We start from the raw sequence: 19,432 nt of genomic DNA on the forward strand, positions 1-19,432 counted from the left end.
AGGCTGGTATGAACTTTTGTGGAACTTAAAAACAATCACATCAACCTTCTTCCAGTTCAGCCCAGGAAGAGAAGGAGTCAGAGCTGAATCTCTGAACAAAAACTCTATCCCAACTTCCATTCGTTCTCTACCACACAGATCTCCAGGAAGAACCAGACAGAGAGACACGTGTGTCAGCTGAAGGTCTTTAAACTCGCAGACAAGTATAAGACTACTACCTTTGGAATATCCTTGGATCAAAAGTGAGTACAATCCAGCAGCTGAGTCCCTGCCGACCTTATGCAACACAGTTAAGTAATGATCTGCTGTTAGATTACCCAGCATTCATTTATAAAACGGGGTAATTAACACAAGCTTGTTTTCTTTATGAGGCCACAGAAGCAACCAGAAGACCCCAACAGCTCTAACTAAAGCAGTTTTCCCCCTACCTGAAAGAGGACAGTGTGCAGACCCACCGAGAGCTACCCCGCCATCTTTTATTCACTTGTTCATATTTTACATAGTTCATTCGTCTTCCTTATTCTTTCATTTTGCTTGATAGTTTTAGTTGGATTGTTCTAGTATAGTAAAGAGTTTGTTGATCGAAATATGTTTGACTTTGAGTTGAATTATTATGGTTAGTAAATTCTTGTGTTTTAGGAAATTATGTGGTTTAAGCTTATTGTCCTGCTGCAAAACCAAAGTGTATTTGACCTTAAGGTCACAAACTGATGGAAGGACTTTCCCCTTTAGGATTTTCTCCTATTAGAAAGGTTATGGTTCCTTTAATTATGGAAGGTCATCCAGGTCCTAGAGCAGTAGATGCAGCTCCAGACCATCACACTCCCACAACCATGTGTGTTGGTATGATGTTCATTCTTAAAAATGCTCTGTTCATTTCATGCAAAATGCGAAAAGACATGCAATTTCCAAAAAAGTACTACTTCAGTTGTAATAGTCCAGAGAAAACTTGACCAAACGTCTTGAGGATCATGAAGAATTGTTTTTGGCAAATTTGAGATGGGACGTTGTGTTGTTTTTAGTCATCAGGTATTTTCATCTTGGAAGTCTCCCATGGATGCCGTTTTAGCCCAGTATCATTTTTGTTGTTGAATCATTCACTTTGACCATAGCTGAGCCAAGTAAGCCATGCAGTGATTTGGATGTTGTTCTATGTTGTTTTGTGGATGAGTCGTCAATGCGCTCTTAGAATAGTTTTGGTAGTTTGTGTTGGAATTCAACCCTGTCGATGACAAAGGACGGTTTGTAACTTCACATTAGAGTAGTTTTACCAAGGAACAACTCCAAATTCCATCATTTCACACCTGTGTGTGAACTAAATCTACAGCACTACATTGCAGAAACCTAGCTAGGTAACTGTCCTGAACTCGCTGGCTGAGAGACAGACCTCCCTATCTTCCGAGTCAAGATCAGCTGTTTGTGTATCTGATGATCTTAAGTAACCCAGATCTTCAAGGTAGAAACTTTTTGCCTTTCTCCCATCAACATAGTTTTACCCTGTCCTACCAGAAGACAGACTACCCTGGAACCACAGATGGAGTACTGTTCTGGTCCATTCAGCTGCAACCAGTCTACCTGGGCTCTGTTCCTGAGGAGCCACAGGTTTAGATCACTAGCCAAAGTGATCAAGTTTGACACTTTGTGTCTGGGCAGAGACATTACGCTTGCGTTGAGTCTGTTCCTGCTTCCTTTCACCCTATGACCCTGTGAGACCGCTAATGGTAAAGCTTTCTAAAATCATGTCAGCTTCGAAGGGTGGGTATAAATGGCGTCATGTCACGGCGTTCTTCCCGGTAGCTGCTAAGCACAAATCAGGTAACGGTAATTCCACTGACGGCGAGGAGCAAAATGACGGGCCTGCAGCCAGTACTAACACTGCGTCAGTCATAGACAAGGACGTCATCTCTGCTGTTGGAGGGCTTAACAAGCAGAAGAAACGGAGGTCTGCCATCGATGCACCATGGAGAGAAGCCTTCCAATGGCTGAAAATAACTGCCGATGAAGCTTGTAGCTTGTAACATTGGGTTATTTGCACTGACTATGAACCTTTAATTTTACTTGATGGCACCTAGTCAGCAAATAAAAATAAATAAACTATTTATATCCGGCTGTGAGCTGCCTCTGTACTTAACTATGTAAAACTTGTGTGCAACATGAGAATTAATTGCTAAAACTCACACAATAATAATGCCCCTCTAAGCTGCAAGGTAACCCTTCCAAACACCTTAAAATCCAATGGTTTTAATAGCTTGAAAAAATCATTTCTCTTTAGCTCTTCTTCCTGCAGAACAGTTGTACTTCTGATGACTCCTCTAGAACCACAGGAGATGATTGTGCAAAGAAGGATTCTTCATAAAATGAAGAACATTACAGACAACTCCAATCAGCCTCTTCATCAGATTGTCGTATAACAACAGAGTGTCTTCGGTCGCAGGTTTCTTCAGATCCCTTGTAAAACAGACTGCTCCTTCCTGTACACAGCCATTAGCATTTGCACCTCCTCTGATGACACCTGCATAATATGAGTTACAACGACATTTAATTTCCCTTTGTGATAAATAAAGTTCTTTTGAATTCGAATTTAATTGATATTCAGGTGTCAGAATGGCCCAGTCAAAGTACAGATTACTGCATACAGATGCTCTCCATCACTGATTGAGCTTAAGCTGTTTTCCAAAGCTAAACTGAGAAGAATTTCCATCTGTAGATGTGTCAAGCTGGTAGAGACAAATCCAAAATGACTTGAAACTAATTTCAGTGAAAGTATAATACTTCTACAAAGCATTGACTCAGCTGTGTTAAAATCATATATACTCCATGGTTATGTGTTTATTTGTGTTTATCTATGTAATGAAATGCTAATAAAATACATTGTAAAAAATGAGTCTGGGATTGTAATATGTCAAAACATGAAAAAGTTAGAAGGGTATGAATAGTTTTGCAATGTACTATATACTTATAAAGGATGTTAGTGCAGCAAGCGTTTAGTAAGGTTAATAAAAAAATATATCATCATTTTAGAACACTGCACAAACAAGATACAGGACAATACATAATGGGAAAAAAGGAGTGAGTGTGGAGAAAAACTAATATTTCTCCCCTCTTTATTTCCAGCATACGAATCTGGACACCCTATCCCGGGCTGGTCCCTCAGGACCCTCAGCCCTTTCCAGCTCCACAGAGGAAGCCACATGCATTATGTATCACCATCCAGTCCTATTTCAGAGTAGAGAGGCAAAAAATAGAGAAACATGGAGCTTTTCTGGCTCCAGCAATCAGTCCCACATTTTCTGATGTTTCTTGTTCCTACCATGCGGAATTACCAAGAGGGATACATGAAATATTTAGCATTATCATCCCCTATTCTCCCCTCTCCATTTTCCAGGTCTAAGTTGTTGTGAGGGAAAAAAAGTTAATAGAAATGCAGAGACCCTGAGGTAGGTTTTCTGATTATCTGGAGGGTTTGTGGATTTGTGAGTAAAGGTAGAAGAACCATGCAGATTGAAGGAAGTCTTCCCTGCATGACTGTCCGCCTCGGGGAAGAGGATGCCACCTGCAGAGGAGGAACATGAGATTTGATTTACAGTAAGACGAATCGGTCAGGTCAGACTGGCAGAGGCCAGGTCAAAGTATACAAGCAGAAAGAGACGATGCTCAGCATAGGTGACAGTTTTAGCTTACAAATGAACAAACAACCATGTGCAAGAATGGCCACATGTTTCTGTTGGACACATCCATACATTTATGACAGCTCACACACACAAGGCACAGCAAGTCTTGTCTTACCCCTGGCAATTTCTCCAAAAGAGCCCACATCTACAGTTCTCATTGGTGACCTTGACAAGGAGTATATCTCCACAGGTACTTCACTATAAGGATGTTTTTTGACACCTTAAAAGGTTCCTTCTATTGACATTGAGGCTGTCAAACCAGCAGACCTATTATTTTCTACTCTCTGAAAGACTGCACACTATTTGTGATTGTGCAGAAACCACACAAATCAACTGGCAATCACATAGATTTTGTCCTCAATTGAAAACTGCATTGTCCTTCCATCAGGAACAGCTTTTGAATCTTTATATGTGTGTGTGGAGACATATAGTGTCTTTGAAAAGTAATCATATGTTTTTACGTTACAACCAGGTTGCCAGTCATGCTTCAACAATCTTGCGGAATGAAAGCTATGGGGAGAAACTTGTGCCATCCGAAACTGAATTTGAATTTCTCAGACTAAATCTGTATTTGTGTAATTTGAAATTAAATGCATTTGTTTGAAAATGAATTTCACTTAATTGAAACTGAATGTAATGGTTTGAAACTGAATTAATTTGCTCTGAAAATGTATTTTGTTGAACTGAAAATTCAGTTTCACTACTTTTACTTTCAGTTCTAAAATTCTATTTCAGTTCTAAAATTCAGTTTTTTGTGTCACACATCCGGGTCCTTGAAGCCACAGATTAATCAAACACAGATTCACCGATTCACAGATGTCATTCATTATTGCTGTGTCCAAATTGAGGGGCTGCATTCTTTGAAGGACGCATTTGTTGGCCGATTACGTCATTGTGAGGCAGTGAGGTCTACAACTTCATAGGTTCCTCCAAATAGGGCCGACAAATGCGTCCTTCTTTAGCCCAGATATGAAGGGTGGGTCCGGTGTATCCTTCGCGGGCCACCCTATCCCATGATTCATTGCGGGTCAAAGTAGATTGTGCTAACGCAAGTAGCAAAGCCTGGAGGAGAGGGAAAAGCTGTGAACAAAGTTGGATATATGTAATGTAATTACTGCAGTGTAATTACATGGGGGTAAAACCCTGTTTTTTACTATTTCATGTCAGTTAGAATAATAAGAGGTATAAGTAATAAATAATATACAAATGTATATTTGTATTTTGTTTAGGTAATGGCTGCACAGTGGCACAGTTTGTAGCACTGTCGCCTTGCAGCAAGAAGGTCCTGGGTTCAACTCCAGGCCGGGGTCTTTCTGCATGGAGTTGGCATGTTTTCCCCGTGCTTGCGTGGGTTCTCACCGGGTACTCCAGTTTCATGAAGGAGCAGCTATAGAAAATGGATGGATGGATAGATATAACCACAGATCAGACAGTACAGAAAATGGTCAAAAGGACTGGTATTGTTTAGTCATTTAAAACAGCAATACAGTGTGTTTCCAGACAGTCTGAGGCTGTCAAAGTCAGCATTATTGTCAATTTGCTATATATGTCAGACATGCAGCCACATTAAAATGTTGACCCTCATGGTGAAATATGTGGTCACAACAACCAACAGTGGTGTGTACAGGAGGGCCACAAAAAAGCCCGTAAGGTGCAGGATTTTCATAGACAGAACCTTGGAGACCCCTGGAGATGATGATGATCTTATTAGTTAAGAGGGAGACATGAGTGTAAAGGTCCAGTGTTCTCTCTCTTTAGTTTCCAGAGGAAGTACAGGCGCTGATGGGCTTTCCCGGTCAGTAATGCAGTGTTGGTGCTCCATGACAGGTCTTCAGAGATGTGTAAACCAAGGAATTTGGTGCTGGTCAAAACTGCAGCGCTGTTGATGGTCAGCGGGGCATGCTGAAGGTGCGCTCTCCTGAAGTCCACCACAATTTTGTTCATCTTCTCCATATTCAGATGGATATTGTTGTCCCAGAACCACACGGCCAGGTGGCTCACCTCACTCCTGTAGGCAGTCCTATCACTGTTGCAGATATAATCAGTTGTGTCATTCGCAAACTGTGTGTGGAGCTGTGTGTTGGTGGTCAGTGGTGGGTCAACATGTCAAGAGGAGGGGGCTTAACATACATTCTTGGAAGGCCTTGTGTTCAGAGTGATTGTGCTGGAGATGTTACCGCTGATGTGAACTGCCTAAAGTCTTTTGGTCAAAAAAATTCAACAGCCAGTTGCACAGTGAGGTACTGAACCCTAGCTGGTCCAGCTTCTGAATGAGCTGCTGGGGGATAATTATGTTGAATGCTGTGCTGAAACCAATGAACAGCATCCTAACAGAAGAGTTCATGTGACTGAGGGCTGAGTGGAGAACAGGGGAAGGCATCATCAGTCAAACAGTTGGAACGAAATGCAAACTGGATTGGGTCCAGGGAGGTGGGGAGGGCAGACCTTTATGTGGTGCGTGAATAGCCGTTCGAAGCACATCGGTTGGATGGAGGTGATTAGTGACTGACTTGTTTCTATATAAGAAAGTAAAGAATAGAAAGTAACAGAAAAACTATTCTAAACTTAACAAATCCACGTAAATTAAGGGTTAATAAAAGTTTTGGGATCTAAAAGGACACAAAATACATATAAATGTTGACCTGATTTGAAGCTGATACATATTTATGAGCCTTTGAAAAACAATTATTGTTTTGTTTCATTTTGTTTTGACCAGACAGGTGTTCTTATGGGAATAACTCAACAACCATTCAGCTGATAAACTCATATAAAGCTGTTTAAACACCAATTTTCAACGGATATAAGAGGCAAACTTGACACTTAGGTGAGCATCTGATTCAAGGCTTTCAACACTGCATTTAATAGGTGAAACAGCTCTTTCAGAAGCTACAGATCCCACGCCAACTTCTGCTCTCAAGAACATAACTTTCGAGGTAACATTATCTAGCTGAAGTGTAACTGAAGCAAAATATTAGAAATGTTAGCATTGACCCTCAGACACCATAAAATATAATTAGAATGCTGAAAAGCAAAGTGAGCTCATTTATTTATTTACCTACTTCGAAGTAGTTGATTGTGGGGCATCAGTGAGGGGGTTATTTACTTACTTTTTGTTTAGATTTGACTGATAGTGGCGAATGAAAGTAACAGCTGGTTTGGAGTTAGTATGGTTCACAAAATTTTAATACAAGATTCGTTCACACATATGTTAAGATAAGTAAATTTACAGAACCAGTAACATGAATAATATGACTGTTTTAAAACCCCCAACCTCTTTTGCCTCTTTTAGGAGATGGCATGTCTTAATTACTGAGGTCAAAACCCCTATTTCCCTGTAATTCTTACCATGGTTACAACCACAAATTCTTTATACACCACACAATATTTATATTGGATTTCTGTGCTACACCAACACAAAGTGTTGCATATTTGTGAAATGGAAATATTCATTTTACAAAATAAGCAACATTTTTAAGAAAACAAAATCTGAAGTGTAGTGTGCATTTGTCTTCAGCCCTCTGAATAAGTTCTTGGTGGAACCACCTTTTGCTACAATTACAGCAATAAATCATTTGGGGCATGTCTCTATCTTCATTGCATATTCTTTGCAAAATAGCTGTCATTACAGAGCCTTGCAAAATTATTTATACCCCTTGAGGTGTTTCACCATTTATATATTATGTTACTTACAAAACCACTCTTAGCAATTGATCAGAAATACTTCGCCATTGCAAGGCTTTAAACATGATGGTCTAAGAGGGAAGTGGCCACTGAGCCTACAGTGTCACAAAGTGTCATCAGCAGGTTGCAACAAGACATACAAAGAGATTGGAAGAGTCACAGAAAACATTTGTATTGAACGTCCTATGGCTACATCCCACACTGATGACTGCTTCATTGTGAATAGTGCCCTGCAAAACTGGATGTTACACCCAAGTGTAACATCAGACCATTCAAGACAGTTTACATCAGCGTGGCCTGTACCACACCAGCAGCCACAGGCATTATCATCTTGCATGGGCCAGGGAGCATTTACGCAAGATGAGGAACCAGCGGGCCTCAGTGCTGTTCTCTGATGAAAGTCGAATCACCATGAGCAGAAATGATGGCCGCCAGCGATGTTGGAGATGTCAAGGAGAGCACTATGCATCAGCCACTGTTGTCACTAGAGAAGCCTTTGGTAGCGGTGGTTTTACAGTGTGGGCAGGTGTGCCCAGTCAAAACAGAACTATCCTACGCTTTGTGAATGGTACAATAGCAAACCCATATTACCTGAATAACACCCAGTCCTTGTGCCCCAGCATGACCATCACAGGTGTAACTTCATCTTCATGGACTTCATATGTGGAGTTTGCAAATAATAGTTGTCCTGTTGACAGATTTGCCCAACTGAGCTGTAGATCTCTGCAGCTCTCCCAAAGTTACAATGAGCCTCTTGTCTGCCTCTTAGATTTAGGATCTTCCTGCATGACATGGCTGTCCAGTTTATGTGGACAGCCATGTCTTGGTAGGTTTGTAGTAGTGTCATACTCTTTCCATTTTCAGATAATGGATTGTTCAAAGCTTGGGAAATTGTTTTACAACTTAAACCTGCTATAAACGTTTTCCTTCCACTGGCACTACTTTGTGTTGGTCTGTCACTTAAACTCCAAATGAAATATATTAAAGTGTGTCGTTGTAATGCTACAATATGTATTAAAGTTCAATAGGTGTGAAAACATTTGCATGGCACTGTATCTTGCTTTGATACGTGTAATCTTCCCTAATGTTTGCATGTTTTTGTGTTTTGTTTTTTTCTTTTAAATAAAAATTAAAGCCAGAATAATTTGACTGTGTGGGAACATTTGGACCCTTTCAATATTCACTGGGACATCAAAGCACACAGCAAGACGCAGCACTATTAGAATCTATGGGTGGGCTGATAATATTTTACAAACACATTACTCTTTGCTGAAATCCACATTACGGGATTTCATAAGCAAAAGCAGCATCCTCTCAACCATTAGTCTCATCTGAGAATTGTGATTAATTTTACCTTTGATGTTCCTAAAACAACAGAAGGGAGGAAGACATGTGAAAAAAGAGAGCCACCCCTGGAGCTGCGAGGGAGATGTAAAGACAGAGCAAAAACACTGCTTTTAATGTCAAGTTAATGAAGCAAACTGCATTAAATAATGCAGGATATTGATATTGATATTGCATTGAGCGGCACAGCATGCAAGCACAATGCTCAAGGTCTTACTGTTACAAGATTAGGCTGCAATGGAGGGATGAGAAACTCAACTCTCAGAGGGAGAGAAGAGAAACCGGGTGTCAAAGGAAACAGAATTATACGATTAGATCAAAGCCTGCCAACTGCCATAAGATGTGAATCGGCACAGACATTGTTTAAACACATTGTATATGTATGCAGGCAGGTTAAAATTACAGCTGGAATGTTTTCAGAGCACACAGACACAAGCAATCAGTCTAAACAAGAAATATCTATGCATGTGAGCACATGGGCCTGCAGGGTTAAATGGCAAAACTGCATTTGGTGTGAGTTAAAATGCATGAATAAAACTAATGGATGATTATTTGTTTATGAAAAGTAGTGCACATGCACAAGCAGCATGTGTGTCATTCTAACACCTCTGTGAGCACCGTGAGACATTAGGTTGTGTTGCAAATTCACACCGCTTTCTTTTGTTTCATAGTTACTATAAACCGGTCACCACCTCCTTAACTGAGCAGCTAAAGCTAACTCTACTCTATCAACCTCTCTGTTTACCAGATGGCTCTGTTTAATCTACGCTTTGATCACATTATAACTTATGGGCCGTTTTTACTCCATGTTATACTGTGACTGCAAATGAGCTGATGCCTCCTCTCAAATGCAGCAACATTGCCCCTGTGTGGTGGCATGCAAAAATGTGGAGAAGCTTGAGAAAACCTTAAAAATGCCAACGCTTCACTTGAATAGGCTGACACTTAAGAAAATATGAGAAAGTGTAAGTTATGCTTGTGAAAAATGGCTTGTCAGGAGTAATGTTTACAAAAAAAATAGATCTGCTATTTAATTAGCCGAAGGTGACCAAAAGGTGACCAAACCTCTATAATACCACCAACAACCCACAACCTGTCATCAGTGTGAAGTGACATATCGCTCTTCCTTAAAAAAGGTTAGGAGGGTTTATTTTTGTGTTCTTTCTTGCGGTTTTTCTGTTGCACAACAACCCCAGAAAATGGCACTAGCAAAGATCACTTCATGCGGCTAAACCAATTAATGGACATAAGCATTTTAGATGGCTGATTACACAAATTAGAGAGATAAAATATGTAAGCAGTGCTGCAAAATGAGAAAGATTTAGTTTATTTTTGCTATGTTGTTTCAGATCAGCTAATTTTAATGTGGTTCACTGGGACTCCAGTGAAGAAAACCGTTACCCAGAGAAACAGTGGTGGACCTGCCCAGGAGTGGCTTGCCCACCAAGCTTACAGGTTGGTTTAGCTATTTTTACCTTAATTAATAAAATCATTTGGAACCTCTGATTTTCAATATTGACTGATGATCTGAACCAGTTACAGTACATGTGACAAAAAAGCAAAAATAGAAAATAAAAATCTGTAGGAGAGCAAATACTTTTTCACAGCACTTTACCTGCTGTTGGGAAAAGTGATTATTTGAGCCCCTTCTGAATTTGTACTATCCTTAACTAACGCAGAACTGAACAGTCTCTACCTTTTATTGGAGGACTAGAAAAAATGCTACATTTCTGTCCAACACAGTGTAGTGTGTAACTAATGGTGTGTTTGGTCACTAACATTTAGATCTTTACCAAGCTCCTCCCATTTATTTTGGCCTGACCCTTCATTGTGATAATCATCAAACCCTGAGGAAGGTTCTGGCATGGACCCCCGCCCCCAATGGTCGGCAGCTGGTGGCCATTTTATACATATTCAACTTCAGAATAACTGCATCAGCAGTTGTTACCTTCTCACCAAGGTTCTTATTAGTGGACCTTAAGCCCATTCCAGCCTTGTGCAAGATCTCTCACCTTCACTGACAACATTTAAGAGTTTGTTGGTCTTGTGGCGATGAGAGATGGCTTCATAAACTTGATGATTGAGGACGAGTAGTATCAGTAATTGATTGAATGATTAATATTGCCACTTGGATACATAACTAACCTGTAAGAGGCAGAATTCTGGCTTAGAAGGACATGAAAGAGTTGGTTTATTTATATGCAAATCATTATTAAACTTTGATTTAATGTATTTTTCTGGTTTTCTGATTTATGTTTTCTCATGGCAGAAAAACAATAGCCCATGGGACAGGAAACACCAGCTTGGCTTGAGGAACCAAAATCAAAGGAAAAATTAGATCTTAAACTATCCCATGACCTTTGAAGCTGTAGCTCATTGAAACATACACATTTCTCATTTCCTGCAGTGGCTAGCTGTGCTGCAGTCCCAGCTTGTATATAAACAAGATCAACAACAGCTTCAATTGTGTTTTTCTTTTTATTTCTGTCCTCACAGAATTAAAGCTTATTAAATCCCTGTTTGCATCTCTGCATATGAAGAAAAAAATTATATTCTTTGCTGCAACTTGACTAAAGGTACTGTTAAGTTGTTCCTTCATGTTAATGTTGAAAGATAAAAGCTTTAGAGAAAAATGTGTATGCATAATTCTAACCCTACATGTAAGACTGTTCTTGTTATTATATTTATATGTTCATAGTGGAGTGTTCAATAAATTCTGCAGCATGAGAGTCAGTGACTTAAAAAAGGTCAATACACTGATAAAAAAGGCTGTTTCTGTTCAAACAAACCATCAGTGTCGTATCAAACCAGTGTCAGTGTTTTTGAGTTTGTGTTTTTGTTTTACCCTGTCTGGTCCTTGTTTCCTTATTTTTACCGCAGCCTAGCTCGCACCTGTTTCTTGTTTTTCCTAATTACCTGAACCTGGTCTGGGCTAGCCCGGGCTCATGCCTGAGCCCGAGCGACCCCGCCCCGACCCCAGTCCCCAACCACCCCCATCCTCATCCGAGAAGGGGGCCATGTACAAAAGAGGGTCTACATGGTCCAAACAAGCCCGCCAACCAGAGCCGCCACAGAATAAAATAGTCCCAACCCCCAATGAGTTCTGATTCCAACCCCATGAGCCCCCCACCCCCAATGAACCCAACATGAATCTCCCCACTGGGCCAAACCCAACCAGGACACAGATATCGAACACATGCCCCCGAACCCAAACGCCATGAATCACCCCCCCACAGCACATAGGCACTCTCCCACAGGAGAGCTTCATCCCCGAAAAGCCAAGGAAGCAACACCCACACAGCGCAAGCTCCACACACAGCCCCGCTCCAAGCACCCCGCCGCGTCCTGCCCCCACCACAAAGCGCACCGTGACAGCAAGGCAAGGGCCCCACGCTATGCTGTCCCAGCCCCCGCCCACAGGCGCAACAGGGCAGACACTGTCAAGCAACGAGTTCACAACGGAGCCCCCGACCCCACACCGAGACAGGACAAACTCACCCGGCATGAGGTCCTCGGCCAGCGGCAAGCACCCGAGGCCGGCGTCCCCCACGCCGCCCCCGCAACCACACAGACACACCACATCACTGCCACTGAAACGATAGCCCAGGTAGAAACATTATCCAGCTCAGCTCTACCATCGCTGCTCAACCGGTCCAGATGCCGGTGACCCCACATCCAAGAAGAGGACACAACCCCCTCACACACTGCAGTCCCCCACGCCACTACCCAGAGCAATACCCCAATCCCCCCGCCCCCAAACACAACAGTCAGCAGAGCAGCATGCCAATCCCACCCAACCATTCACCACCGTCAGCAGCCCCAGCCCATCCGTCCGTGAGAGGGAAACATGCAACAGCCGGGTAACCGGGCTGGGCAGGTAGACCGCTCCAGGCCAAGCACATCTCGTCAGCTGCCCCAGTGCAGGCACAAGACATGCTCTGCCGCCCCACCCACCTGACCACCAACCGCAGCCCTGCGCCCGGCCAGGGGCAAGAGCCACAGAAGGAAGCATTGGAGGAAAGCCACCACAGCACGCAAAGGACCGGGCACCCCGCCAACCCCACACCCAAACCCCGGAGGAGCTCCAGGATGCCAAAACCCACCCTCCCACAAGGCACACCCTACCGCATCAAGCAAGCTGGCCAGCCCCTCCATCAAAGTGAAGCCACATCTCAACCAACACTGCAAACCGCCTGGCCAAGACCTCCTCGCTGGAGCCTGACACCTCCCCAACAAACGGACCGGGCACCGAACCCAGGGGCCAAGATCTAAGACAATCCAAACAATCCCGAGAGGGTCTAAAGAGCCAGCCCTAAAGAGCCAGCCCTAGCAGCAGACAACCCCCAAGACCGGAACATCAACCCTAGCCCAGATTCCGACCAGAAAGCCCACTTCCTCTCCCGGATTCCGACCCCAGACGGTAAACAGCAAACGAGGGTGGGAAAAGACCCCAAGCCTACCTCCGAGTGTCTGAGTGTCTTAAGTTGTACAATAAAATTGAGGCACAGGCTGCCATGGGACCACAAAGATGGAAATCCCTTGCGGCACCCAATGACGCACCAGCACCCCAAGGCCCTACATGAGTGGTAGTGTGATGGAGTGGGCAGAGGGAGGTGTTCGGGGATGGAGAGGGAAGACTGGGGGGCAAAATGTTCTCCCAGGGAGCCAGTTCCCCGGCTGACCCCAATAGGCACCCCTGTTTGCCGAGTTCCAACAAGGGACGGAGGCATAGGCACATCCATCGGGCAAAAGGCTAGGGACAGGTACCGATCCTCGAGAACTGACCGAAAACCAGGACCAACACCCCCACCCCCCCAGAACCATCCAAATCCTCAAGCCCCGATCCCCAGCCCCGACAGCCCATTCCCCGCCCGAAGGAGCCACTGCTCCCCAAAAAAAGGAGCCAGCCAGAAGCGTGCGCAGCTTCGACCAAGAGTGCAGCCCCACCACAGAAAAGAGAGCAGACCAGACAGCCCAGCGCAACCAGAATACGCCATACAAAGTAGGGCACATGACCAACATTCCTAAACTCCCCCAAACCACGGGGCAGAGACAACAGAGCGCCCAGTCCCCGATGCCTGGCACCAGACCCCAGCCACAACCAGGTAAGCAGGGCAACAAAACACGTCCCACACCAACACCGAGGCCGCCAACAGGAAACACCCGACCCAAAATGGCAAGCTCACTCAAATGCAAGCTCCGGACTAGCATAGGCATATGCAAGCCCTACGGACAATCGAGCCGACCCCCACTGGAACAGCCAGGCAGTCAAGCAGACCCCACGATGCACCACCCCGCCCATCACCGTGCCCGTGCTCTATTCTGCTCAGGTGGCCTCCTGTACCCTGGGTCTCACCGGGACAACCTCCGAGCCATCCGCCTGAACTCTGTCTCTGCTTGGGACGACCTCCGAGCCGTCCGTCTGAACTCTGTCTCTGCTTGGGACAACCTCCAGGTCGCCCGCCTGAACTCTGGGTTTCGCACGGGTCAACCTTCCAGTTGCCCACCTGAACTTTGTTTTGTTTCTGGCCCTGGTTTTGTTCGGGTAGTTTTTTATTTCTAGCCCTGTTTTGGGTGCTTTTTTGTGTTGCCTCTTGCCCTCCGCCCAAAGCCCCCTCTGGCCACCCTGGTCGGATGTTTTGTTTTGTTTTTCTGGACCCTGTGGGTGTCTGGAATCCACCCTTAAAGAGGGGGGGGGCTATGTCGTATCCAGCCAGTGTCTGTGTTTTTAAGTTTGTGTTTTTGTTTTTTTTACCCGGTCTGGTCCTTGTTTCCTACTGTTTACCGCAGCCTACTTTGCACCTGTTTCTTGTGTCTCCTAGTTGCCTGGTCTTGTTTTTCATTGGCTCTGGTTTCCCTGCCAGGTCCGTGAGTGAGAACAATAAATATCGGACTGACCTTTATTCATCTGATTCCTGGCGTCTCCTTCTCTGCACTTTGGTCCTACCCACAAACCACATATCATGACAGTCAGAGGGGCAAAGAAAGTATTATTATGGCATTGTATGGCAGCTAACCAGCTTGTAATTTTGAATTTCCAACTTCAGAGCAGAAATTGAATGCACCATCATCCTAAGCTTCAGTCTGCATAGAAGTATCAAAAAACAAGTATTCAAAGATTAAAAAAAGCAGAATCAATTGAAAATGAAATGAAATTGGTTTACGAAACGCAGCCAAATAGTTAATTTTTATCCTTGAAGTGTTAATTGAAGTGAGATGTTTCTGCACTTAATAATCTTATCAGTCCTGATAAACTACACATGCTATTACACCTTTAACCCTCCACATACAAGCCCTTCATGACAGGATCAATTCATCTTCAGATAGAGGATTCATAAAGCTGTTGTAAAACCATATCACTTAAGAAGAGTTTTTTCCACATAATTTCTACATAATTCTGCATTGAGGTTTCCAAGAGAAGAAAGAGATGAGATATTAGATGGCATCTGATCAAGTTCTCATTTGTGGAGCGACAAGCTGGAGTCTGTAACCTCGATAAAAACTAAGAACTTTTCATTAAACAGAGTTGTGCAGCTCAGAGATTTAACACACAAAACAGATGTCATAAATATTTTATCAAGGCAGCCTCACACACTCTGATAAAGAAGCTTCAGCAGACTGAAGCACAGGCGTCTTATCTTCAAGTGATTCAGAAAGAGAGCTTGAAGCAAGGACTATTATGGAACCCTTACGCAAACACAAACTTGAACCTCCATCTAAGTAAATGGAATATGCTTTCTTTCCTAAAGGAAAGTTTCTGAAAACAACCTCTCTACTCAAAGCAGCCTAAAGTGCACTAAAGAAACAAGCTCATGCCTGTTGACATCTGTGTTAGAGCTTCTCTCCATTTTCCCTCCCATTCCAGTCCATTAGAGTAAAAGCAGGCGGCGGTTTGCTGGGAGGAAATGGAAATAGAATCTCCTACAGTTTTATTTCTAAGAAGACATCAGTCTAATGCAACACTAGCAAAACAAACTGTTAGAATTTAACCAATATTTCTTAGTAGAAATTACATACGTTTAAAAGCTAAAAAAACACATTCAAATAAATGTCCTTAGCCCATACAATTTGTTATATTCAAAGAATTTTTTTAGATCACACGAATGAATTTAATCAGTCAAAATAAATCATTCAGGTTTAACTGTGGTTTTTATTGACTTAAACTTTAGCCACAACAGGTAATATTTTGTTAGCCTCATAACAGTTGCCTAAGTCATATTTTGGCTTACATGACTTAGGTAATTATGCTATAAGGTTAACTATTTGATAGTCATGTTTTATGAATTGAAATCAGACCTCAATCCCTTGTATCACAGGAGAAACCTCTGCTGGGTGCTCCTGGGCAGCAGAATCATCACAAGAAAAGACTTTCACTATTTTCCTCATGAAATTATCTGGTTTGTCTTTCATGTTAAAACAAAACGCAAAAAGAAGAGCTGGTTTGTGATGAAAGCATAAAATGTTGCTGAATTATTAATAAGCAATCTATTCTTACAAGGTGGCATGTAAACCATTTCCACAAAGGCAGCAGCTAAGAAGCTCAGCATGTTAGCAAGTTTAGCATTAGCACTGTGGCTGAACTAGCTAAAGCTGAATAGAAACGTAAATTCTTGCTACAAAACACAGAAACCTTCTTCGCCACAATTCTTCTGGCAGTTCTTAACCTGTCTGAAGTTAAAATATTTATTGATAATACAACCCATATAGCTAACCATATCAGCCTTAGCGATCTCTGCTAGACACTACACACCTCAAATGAGAATAACTGTTAACTGGACCTGAGCCACTGCCAGACCAAATAAGTGCCCCAGCAATTATTTTCTATGCCCCAACAAAATTCCTAATCAAATTTCAGCAGAATGTTGCCACCGTTAAACACTAAAGATCCACTAAAAAAGATTACAAAAAAATGCATGGAAGGAAAATATAAAGGAAAAAGAAAAGACACAGAAATGTGGATAGTACTTTTTGTACAGATGAGCTTGCATATTGCTGGTATTTTTCACAATGCATTTTCTGCAATAAGCTCCAAATCTTTGAGGTTGCCCTGCCATCATCCTAATCTTTAGGATGAATCTCCACAGATTCTCCTTCAAGTTCAAGTAGAGTCTGGTTGAAAGTAAATTTAGTTTTATTAACAAAATTGTATTATCCCTTAAAATGCATTTTTTACAGTGCAGAGGGACATGTTCCCTATTAACAAAGTGTTGATGTTGTGAAGCCTTGTCGCAGAATAATATCTTGTTGTTTTAAAGTGGTCACTATGCAGCAAAGGAAGCATGAACTTTATGCCGCATATACACACTTCCAGTGTCCTGAAGCAATTATCAGGCGGACCATGTCCTTTGGTCCACATGGACCCACACAATCATACACACACTTAAAAACACACACCCAGAAACAAAGTGTATATAAAGGGCTGGGCCCTTGAACTCTCTCCCTTAGTTGGAAAAAAAGGATCCATAAGGCAGGCTGCTTCCTCCTCTCACACACTGCTGAAAAAATGCCTGCAGACTACAATGGACGCTGGGAGATGGTGAGCAATGAGAACTTCGGTGATGTCATGAAGGCTCTCGGTAAGTTCCATTCTGATGTTACACATTTAAATTTACAAGAGAAACAGAAAAAACTGTCTGTTGTTCAAATCAGAGTTCTATAGTAAAATACTCAGTCAAGAAGAAGGGAAAATCTGAGTAGAAAATGCTACATTAGTGTGACAGAGAGAACAAGAATTTTAATATGGGAAGGGAGGAAAAAGAAGATTGATGTGCCCCTGCTTCATTTCCTCATTGAGCTACTGTCAAGCAGAGTTAACCTCCACTCTATGAGCAGTTGCTGTCTGTTGCCGAGCCAAATAAATATTGATTCAGTCCCTTCTGCATTTTCATCCTTCCCATTCCTCAGAAATGAAAGACAGATTCCGACCCTGGATCAAGCGACGGGGGTCGGCTCTCCTCCTTCTGGCTCGTCATTGATCAGCCCCAGAAACACTTTCATTATTCACGACAACTCTATCTGCAATTCATAAAAAACAAGCTCCAGTGCAGTTGGCTCAGTCAAGAAATCCGGGGTAATCCTCGGCTCCTCAGATGCATTTCCATGGAGTGAATGAGAAAATGAGATCCTTATGGAAATGGGTCAAAAACTATCAGTCAGACGGGTAAATATGGGGCTCCATCTGTAAGAGTGTTGGAAAGAAATTGAATTTCCACTTTTGGGCAAATAGGATATGAATATCTAAAACGACCAGGATGAGTGGTTCACTTTGGCAGAGCCTAATGGTAAAAGGGGTCAAATAAGGTCATTTAGATCTATTCACACTGGGTACAAGGTTACTTCGGAGGACGTATGGTCACGTATGTTTTTTGTAAAAGCCATCAGCATCCCAAATCAGAAGGAGAAAAATCTTCACATCTTAACATTAAGATACATTAGTCTGTGTTTTCTGACGACATCTGTGAAACCTCTCTCCATAAAAACAGACATCGACTTTGCCACCAGAAAGATCGCTGCCCACTTGCACCAGACGAAAGTGATTGTGCAGAATGGTGACAAGTTTGAAACCAAGACCCTGAGTACCTTCAGAAACTACGAGGTCAACTACACTGTGGGGGAGGAGTTTGACGAGTACACAAAGGGCCTGGACAACAGGAACGTAAAGGTGGGAGAACTAAAAGGTCAACGAAGGTGAATGGGTTGGAGGACTTTAATGTGTTGGACCGTGCTTTAATAACTCTGTTGTGATATGTCAGTCCCTGGTTACCTGGGATGGGGACAAGCTGGTCTGTGTCCAGAAGGGGGAGAAAGCAAATCGCGGCTGGAAGCACTGGATCGAGGGAGACCTGCTGCACCTGGTGAGAAAAGAATGACACACTATGAACTAATGTGAATTCCCTCTTTCAGCTTCCTCAGTAACAAAATAAAAGCTCAACTCACAATCTTTCCCAGTTGCATCACATTAATTGCCTCAGATTACTCCTTTTGAAACATGCAGATGTAAGCACTGCATGCTTGTGTAACTAACTGACAGCTTTGTTGCAACACGTTTCTCTCTAGGTCTGAAGGTTTGTGTCTTGCCTTGCAGGAGATATCAGTCCTAGACAAAGTCTGCCACCAAGTGTTTAAGAAGAAGGTGTAAATGGAGAAAGAAGAATATGTGTGAAAAGCCCGACTACTATTTCTGTTATGTTGTGTTTAATTGTGAAAAACTATATTAAAACCTTTTAATACAAACCATGTCCAGTGAACAGTCCTTTGCATGTGCTGTTTGGAATACTGCAGCACATTCTTCTTTATCACTCTCCAACCTTCCTGTGTTCTTTTCATTTCTCATTTCAACTTTTCCTGTTATAGGTCAGTTAGGATTACCACAATTATTTCTGAAAAATAATTGAAAATGAAATTGAAGTATGTGGCCATAATGACCTTGCAAGCAAGCAGGCGGTATCTAGCAAGCACTATGCCAACTGTATGCCAACTCTGTACAATATAGCTCTGGAAAATGGCCTTGAGATCAAGACTACTTTTCAGTTTTTTCTTTGCACATTTCAGTTGTTTTTTTTTGTTGTTGTTTTTTTGCTTTTTTTTTTAGAAATAAAATATACCTAGTACATGGTAGAATTGCTATTACAAAAGATTACACTGCAAAGAAGTCCTTAATTTCCCTCCTAGCCTTTCTTTCCCCCTTCCACATCCACATTCGGCTAAAGGGCCACTGATGGGTAAGAGCCTAGCCC

The 19,432-nt window shown here is 42.6% G+C and overlaps 1 protein-coding gene across 1 annotated transcript; it reads left to right on the forward strand.

Annotated features, from left to right (window-relative positions):
* The first annotated feature begins 17,132 nt into the window (after positions 1-17,132).
* LOC124884360 (retinol-binding protein 2-like) lies at positions 17,133-18,929 on the forward strand. The gene is made up of 4 exons (XM_047392255.1): positions 17,133-17,272; positions 18,179-18,357; positions 18,449-18,550; positions 18,781-18,929. Exons 1-4 carry the CDS (start codon positions 17,200-17,202, stop codon positions 18,832-18,834), a joined length of 408 nt encoding a protein of 135 aa, XP_047248211.1. The 5' UTR covers positions 17,133-17,199; the 3' UTR covers positions 18,835-18,929.
* The last annotated feature ends 503 nt before the right edge of the window (positions 18,930-19,432 follow it).

The sequence above is a fragment of the Girardinichthys multiradiatus genome, chromosome 18, assembly GCF_021462225.1.
Source record: "Girardinichthys multiradiatus isolate DD_20200921_A chromosome 18, DD_fGirMul_XY1, whole genome shotgun sequence".
Lineage (NCBI taxonomy): Eukaryota > Metazoa > Chordata > Actinopteri > Cyprinodontiformes > Goodeidae > Girardinichthys > Girardinichthys multiradiatus.

What these genes read in the sequence shown, in the direction of transcription:
- LOC124884360 (XM_047392255.1), top strand. Translation starts at nt 17,200, where the DNA reads ATGCCTGCAGACTACAATGGACGCTGGGAGATGGTGAGCAATGAGAAC. An exon ending in TGATGTCATGAAGGCTCTCG is followed by an intron (nt 17,273 to 18,178) that starts GTAAGTTCCATT and finishes CCATAAAAACAG; the next exon opens with ACATCGACTTTGCCACCAGA. An exon ending in AGGGAGACCTGCTGCACCTG is followed by an intron (nt 18,551 to 18,780) that starts GTGAGAAAAGAA and finishes CTTGCCTTGCAG; the next exon opens with GAGATATCAGTCCTAGACAA.